Source organism: Penaeus monodon, chromosome 11 (assembly GCF_015228065.2).
Source record: "Penaeus monodon isolate SGIC_2016 chromosome 11, NSTDA_Pmon_1, whole genome shotgun sequence".
NCBI classification, from domain to species: Eukaryota; Metazoa; Arthropoda; class Malacostraca; order Decapoda; family Penaeidae; genus Penaeus; species Penaeus monodon.
In genome coordinates this window covers 33,293,285-33,300,784 of record NC_051396.1, presented here as the reverse complement: position 1 = coordinate 33,300,784, position 7,500 = coordinate 33,293,285, and the positions used below count along the sequence as shown (strand labels likewise).

General features: G+C 53.3%; 1 protein-coding gene across 1 annotated transcript in view; it reads left to right on the top strand.

Annotated features, from left to right (window-relative positions):
• Positions 1-11: 11 nt before the first annotated feature.
• The window catches only part of LOC119578934 (rap guanine nucleotide exchange factor 1-like), a gene marked incomplete at its 3' end in the record, with an annotated part of 68,952 nt that continues 61,463 nt past the window's right edge, over positions 12-7,500 (top strand). Inside the window, exon 1 of the mRNA XM_037926613.1 lies at positions 12-1,552. Within this exon, the coding sequence (XP_037782541.1) occupies positions 709-1,552 (844 nt within the window). The remainder of the gene's footprint in view (positions 1,553-7,500) is intronic.

Below are 7,500 nucleotides of genomic sequence, written 5' to 3'. Positions count from 1 at the left end.
TCCTTCCCCGCTGCTCCGCGACCATCCGAGTGACGCCGCCACTTATCGTGTCCTTCGGTTGCCGCCGCCAGTGCCCCGGCTTCTCCGACGCGAGTGCAGTAGGCTTAGGCCGGAAGCTGGTGGCGCTGACGAGCGAATCTGTGGCGAATGTGCGCTGTATGTGGCCACAGGGCCTCTATCGCTGTTCGGCTGTTCTGTTTGTCATTTTTAGTGTCGTAGGCTATTTTGACAAGATTTGGGTACATGCGAAAAGGGTGTTGATATACAGAAATGTAATATTGCCATTGCATTTTTATACCAGTGTAGCAAAAGGTGTTTATAGTTGTGATGCTTTAGGTGAAGTGCTGTTTAGTGAAACAAACATACGGTTTTATTGTTTAAAGATACCAATAGCGACTCCCATAGTAAGAGTCCCCTAGTGACATGTAAATGTTGGACATGTAAAGCTATTGCTAACAGTTAAGAAGGTCAAATCCGCATATAGTAAGGTTTAATGTTTAATGAAGATTCTAAGTGTTGCTGAATCCTAGAGCCAGTGAAGGCTTGACTGAGTCTCCTGCTCGCTCGCCCACGTGGACCTCACTGTTGACAAATTGTGCGGCGGAGCGAAGGGGCCCCTCTGCGCGTTGCCCTCGCGCCCCGCCGCCCGGAGGATGGTGACGTGAGTCCGTGCGGCAGGTGCGTTGGTGTGAAGGCACCGCCCACGCCATGCCACAGTACCACGACGCCATGCTAGACCACTCAGCCGTGGGGGTCAAGAACGTGTTCTGGCCCGATCAGATCACGCCGCGACCCCGCACCCGCTCCTCCGCCCGGAGTTTCTTCGCCGCCCTCAAGAGGCATTGCGACAGTTACACGGTCTCGCCGCCGGCAACGCCCACGTCTTCGCGCCCGCATACGGGTTGGGCAACGCTCCAGCACCCACCCAGCACTGCCGCGCGCCAGCACGCCCTAGCCAGGAGTCGCAGTTACTCCGAGGCTCGTTCCGCCCACGTCACCTGGCCCTCCTGGTCACGCACACCTTCGCCCATCTGCTCTGAAAGTGTCGTCCCTCCGCTGCTGAAACCATCGGCCACCCCGTCAGCACCTGGCGGTCCTGTGGCGCCCACACTCTCCCCTCCTGCAGGGCTTCCTCCCGCCCCGCGCCCATGTAGAATCCCGACGCCCACTCCACCTGCCACGCCCACCAGTGGCTCTCGCAAGGGCACGCCTCGGAGCAACAAAAGGAGCTCCGGGTGCTGGCGCGGCTCTTCACCGCCTTCGCCTCCAGCCTCGCCCGGAGCCACCTTAGGCCTCCGGCAGGTGGAGCGCCAGCCTCGTCGGCGCGGCAGGGATGGCTCGGTGACTGCCCCGGCCAGCCCTGTCGAAGCCCCTCGGGGCTGGCCCAGCCCTCCCCCCTTCGCACATCGGGCCTCGCCTGTAGACGAGGGCGGTGATCAGTGGGTACTATGCACGCTGTCTCGCCCTCGCACGGGCTGGAACAAGCGCGTGCAGAAGATGAATCAAATGTCCATGGAGAAGAATGCTGCGCAGTACAAGCAGTGGCTGCAAGGTCAGTGCGCACCTCCCATGGTGGGAGCCAATCATTTCATATCCCTTCCCCCGTAAGCCTGCATATAACCAGGAATATCGGGAATAATTGGAATAGTCTGGTAAAATCAGCGTGTCGCAGGGTTTACGTCAGATGAACCTGTTTATTGTATGGTTTTCACTTGACCCTTGCGTATCCTTAGGCTGTGTCTCCCCTGTGGTGAGTTGTGTTTTCTTTGAATATATAATGGCCCCCGTTTTCTTTGAGGAGTGGTATTCACTTCTAGTAAACAATTCTGTCAACAGAAAGTTGCAACAGTAAGTTTGTGTTATAGGTTATGGTTTGTTATGTTTACAAGTAAAGGTTGTAAAAAATGTGTTTTTGTTATTCCATTTCTTAGAAGTACGAGAATTAATAAGAAAACATAATTTCCCTGACTCTTTCTTAATATAAATGGCGTGGTGATGGACGATTCTGCCATTTAAAGGTTACGGTAAATCTGGCGAGACACATTGATGATACCCGAGTCCATCCGACTTTTTAACCTTTGTTTGCCGTTTCCGTGGAGCGCAGTCCCGCAGAGGGTTGCCTGGGATGAAGGCGGGACCAGAGGATTACCTTCTTACCTTACCTTCTTACCTTCCCTCCTTGGGTATCGGAAAGGCATGGGTCATTAATTAATGCGAATGCAAGGTATGAATATGAATTGAGAAAGCGTGAATATTATTGCTTGATGAAATTGGGATATTGAAGAAGCAAGATGTCGAGATGGAAAAAAGAACCCTTTTCAAAATGCAAAATTGATTATAATCTGCCTGTAGATAAATAGACGCCAAGTATTGGACATTTTGTGGATTCGTTCACTGATTGGTTTAGTCTTTCGATTTGCCTGCAGGTATGCGTATATTTACATGCCTTTTTTTGTTATCATATAATCAAAAGTTGCATGTATATCTGATACACAGTTCCCATAACCATCTATTTGCATTTCTTTTCTTTTTCATTCGATGGCGTGTACTTGCAGCCGTCCAGTCTTCAGCACATCCCGCCTGCGGTTTGTAGCGGATTCCTATGCAAACACACTTCGAAACTCTCAGCTTGCATGTCAGCAGTTGCACGGCGGCTCTTATCTGTTCCTGCCTGCTGTTGCACTTATTGTTGCACTCGTCGCCGTCGTCGTCACTACCAGTGTTTTTGTCGTTGTTGCTCTTTCTGTTCTTCATTTCTTCATTACTATACCTCTCCAATTCTTCCTTTTAAGCTACGTAGCTCTCGGAGGCGTCGCGGTAATGCTGGGCAAGAGGCAAAACTCATATTCTTAAGTTTAATAAATATGTCGAAACAGTCACTTGACTTCATAACGTATTCAGTAAATGTTATGTTAAACGAGAGTCTACTTTCGTAAGCGACTAGCACTTCTTATTTTCGTTCTCAGCATCACAACCGCGAAATTGTGGTTTCTTTAATTCTTCCACTTGTTTTGAGGAAGCGAGAGTTGAGATTGAAGCATAGGGCGTCCACGGAGGGAGAGTGGGCAGCGCCAACACAACGACGCGCCTCCGGAAAGCTGTACCTGCCGCTGGAATGTTGAAATGAGCGTTATCAGACCATCAAGGTGTTTGAGTGCGAGAGAGGAGGACCGGTGGCAGGGCAGGGTCGGACAACAATGCCAGTAAGAACCATTTTGCTGTAGCTGGCCAGGTTCCCTTCGCCCTTAAGATCGTCATGTGTGCTGATCGACTCACACAGGCAAGGTCATGGCCGTACGGGCGTACAAGAGAGAGGGAGAGGAGTGTTGGTGGGGTATCCCCGGCACGCCACGAGGAACGGGGAAGGAAATAAGGAGTAAGGTGAAGGGAGAGGCACGGAATAGTTTATATTGTGGTAAGGTAGACTCATAGGTTGCCCTCTGTGTGTGGCACGTATTCTCTAGGTAAGCGGTTGAGGACGCTACGGTGTAGCGTGAGGGCGATTATCCAGGGAAACGACGAGAGTAGTTCGTGGAAGGAATGGAATATAAGGAGCGAGGGGGAGGCTTGGTGTAGCCAAGTAATGACTCGCGCATCGCTGTTGTTTGTTGTGGGCGCTTGCGTGTGCAGAGAGAGGGCTTGCATCCTGACACTTGGGACTCCTCGCACCTGAATGTCAGAACTTCTGAAACTCGAAATTTTCCTTAGACGTTGGGTGCTTATGCGGCAGATTATTATTTCGAAGCTGTACATATTTACGTGGGCATAGGCGTAGGCTTGGGAATGTACGCACTGTATCCTGGGGGCGATAGCATACTAGCCGGAGGGGGGAGCAGGCCCGAGGGAAGGGAGGGCAGGAAACATCCGGAAAGGGACAACACCCACTAATGGTAAACATCTTTTCCAAAAAGAAATAAAGGAACAAAGGTAAGACGGGACAGAAAGGAAAATAAATACTGTGTGTATGCTGTAGATGGTCTCCTGCATTTGACACAACTGTAACTTGCAAACACATGTAAAGGAAATATAAGAATGGAATGTTTGTAACGATGCTTATCATTTGTATGAATGATTTCATGGTCGTTTAATGATGACGATAACGTTGATAAAACGATTAAGAAGATATTCAGTCTGATAATTAATGCGGTGGCGATGGTGGGCGCCTCTGGTAGTGAAGACGACGCCGAGGATGGTGAAAGCAACGTAAGTAAGCATTTTCTCGGTCGTCGTCGCGAGGAGGACAAAACACTGGGACAGCAGGTGCTCCTTATCGTCAACAAGAATCACCTCCCGATTACATTCTGGAGGAGGTCAGGTTGGGTCAACCTGAATGTCTGGGGATGAGGGTGGGCTGGGGGTGACGGACTTAATGTACAATGGTTTTCTCGAACGTTAAAAGCAAAGGACCAGAGGTGAAGGGCAGCGGGGGCCAGGGGAGAGGGGGGAGAGGGGAGGCGATTGTTTTTTTCTTGTCCTTTATGGTTCAACAGCGAATGCGGGACTAGGGAGATGCGTGGCTCGAGGCGGCGCTGGGTACCTGGGAGGCGATGGCGGGATAAGAGATTGTCCGATAGAAGCTGTTTAGGCTTGGTTTATGAGGCTCCGCTGGCTGTCGGAGGCTTGTCTGTGCTTTGTCGCGGCCCATCATTTCTGCTCACACACGTCGGTCACAGACGCGCTCGACAATGGACTCGCGAACTCATGTACAGAAACAAATAAACAGACAAACAAGTACACACACCCGCACCCACACCCACAAAACACACACACACACACACACAAACACACCAACACAACCACACCCACCCAACACACACACACCCCACACACCACACACACACACACACACACAACCCCCCCCACCCGCAGCACGCACGCACCACCCACGCACACGCACGCACCCCCCCACCCCCAACACACACACACCACAAACAACACCACACACACCAAAACACACACCACACCACACACACACAAACACACAACACCCACATCCACCCCCACATACACTCCCACAATACACCACACAACATAACTCACCACACATACCTCACACACACACCTCACCACACATACACTCACACACACTACACTCACACACAAAATCACTCCCCCACTACAACCAACACATACACTCACACACACATCACTCACAACCATACACCACCCACATACACCCCAACACACATACAAAAACCACATATACCTCCACACACAACCCACCCACACATACACCACACCACTACACTCACACCAACAACCACACACACACCCACCAACCCCACACACCCCCCAAACCCAAACACACCTCACTCCTCACACTCACACCACACTCCACTCACACTCACACCCCCCCACACACACCTCCTCCCCCCCCCCTCCCCCCCCCTCCCCCCTTTCCCCCCCCTCCTCTCTCTCTCTCCTCTCTCCTCCTCTCTCTTCCCCCCCCCCCCCCCCCCCCCCCCCCCCCCCCCCCCCCCCCCCCCCCCCCCCCCCCCCCCCCCCCCCCCCCCCCCCCCCCCCCCCCCCCCCCCCCCCCCCCCCCCCCCCCCCCCCCCCCCCCCCCCCCCCCCCCCCCCCCCCCCCCCCCCCCCCCCCCCCTTTTTTTTTTTTTTTTTTTTTTTTTTTTTTTTTTTTTTTTTTTTTTTTTTTTTTTTTTTTTTTTTTTTTTTTTTTTTTTTTTTTTTTTTTTTTTTTTTTTTTTTTTTTTTTTTCCCCTCTCCCCTCCCCTTCTCTCCTCCCCTCTCTTTTCCCCCTCTCCCCCTCCCTTCTCTCTCTTTTCTTCTCTCTTCTCTCCTCTCTCTCTCTCTCTCTCTCCCCCTCTCTCTCTCTCTCTCTCTCTCTCTCTCTTCTCTCTCTCCTCTCTTCCCCCTCCTCTCCCCCTCTCTCTCCCTCCCTCCCCTTCCCTTTTTCACTCTCTTTCTCTCTCTCTCTCTCTCTCCCCCCCCTTCTCCTCTCTCTCCTTCCCCCTCTCTCTCTCTCTTCCCCTCTCTCTCTCTCCCCTCTCTCTCTCTCTCTTTCCCTTTTCTCCTTCTCCTCCTTCGCTTCCCCCTCTCTTTTCCCCTCCTTTCCCCCCCTCCCTCCCCCCCCCCTTCCTCTCTCTTCTCTCTCTTCTCTCTCTTCTCTCTCTTCTCTCTCTCTCTCTCTCTCCTCTCTCCTCTCTCTCTCTCTCTCTTTTCTCTCTCTCTTTTTCCCCTCCCCCCGTTTTCCCTCCCCTCCCCCCTCCTCCCCCCCCTCCTCCCCCCCCCCTCCCTCTCTCTTTCTCTCTCTCTCCCTTTCTCTCTTTCCCTCCTCTCTCTCTCTTCACCCTCTCCCTCTTCTTCCCCCCTTCCCTCTCCTTTCTCCCCTTCTCCTCCTCCCCTCCCCCCCCCTGTCCTCTCTCCCCCTCCCCCTCTCCCTCCCCGCCCCCCCCCCCCCCCCCCCCCCCCCTCTCTCTCCCCCTCTCTCCCCCCCTCTTTTCCCCCCTCTCTCTCTCTCCCCTCTCTCCTTCTCTTTTCTCTTCTCTCCCCTCTCTTCTCTCTCTCTCTCTCTCTCCCCCTCCCCCCCCCTCTCTCTCCTCTCTTTCCCCCCTCCCTCCCCCCCCTCCCTCTCCTTCCCCCCCCCCTCCCTCCCCCCCTCCCTCTCCCTCTCCCTCTCCTCTTCCTCTCCCCCCCCTCCCCCCTCCCTCTTTTTCTTCTCTTCTCTCCCCCTCTCTTCTCTCTCTCTCTCTCTCTCTCTCTTCTCCCCCTCTCTCTCTCTCTCTCTCTCCTCTCTCTCTCTCTTCTCCTCTCTCCCCTTCCCCCTCTCTCTCCTTCCCCCTCTCTCCCTCTCTCCCTACCCCCCCTTTCTCTGTTTCCCCTTTCCCCTCTCTTTTTCCCCTCTTCTCTCCCCTTCTCCCCTCTCTCCCCTTCTCCTCTTCTTTTTGGGGGTTTTTTCCCCCTTTTCTCCTTCCCCCTTTCTCCCTCTCTCTCTCCTCTCCTCTCCCCCTCTCTCCTTCCCCTTTCTCTGTCTCTTCTGTCCGCTCCTCTCTCTCCTCTCTCTCTCCCTCTCTCTCCTCTCTCTCTCTCTCTTTCTTTATCTCTCCCTATCTTCCTCCGTCTCTCTCTCTCTCTCTCTCTCTCTCTCCCTCTCCTCTCTCCTCTCTCTCTCTCTCTTCTCTCTCTTTTCTCTCCTCCTCTCTCTCTCTCGTCCCCTCTCTCTCTCTCTCTCTCTCTCCTCTCCCTCCTCTCTCTCCTCTCTCTCTCTCCCCCTCTCCTCTCCCCTTCTCCTCATCTCTCTCTCCTCCGTCTCTCTCTCTCTCTCTCTCTTGTGTGTGTGTGTGTGTGTGTGTGGTGTGTGTGTGTGTGTGTGTGTGTGTGTGTGTGTGTGTGTGTGTGTTTCTCACTTCCTCACTCGCAAGTGTGCATGTACGTGCCTTTATCTATATGCAGCAGCGACAAAATAAAAGTACTTGGAGGTTGAGCCATGCCCCGGGTGAAAGAGTGAGTAGGTCACCTGGACATTGACCAGCGGACACCCTCT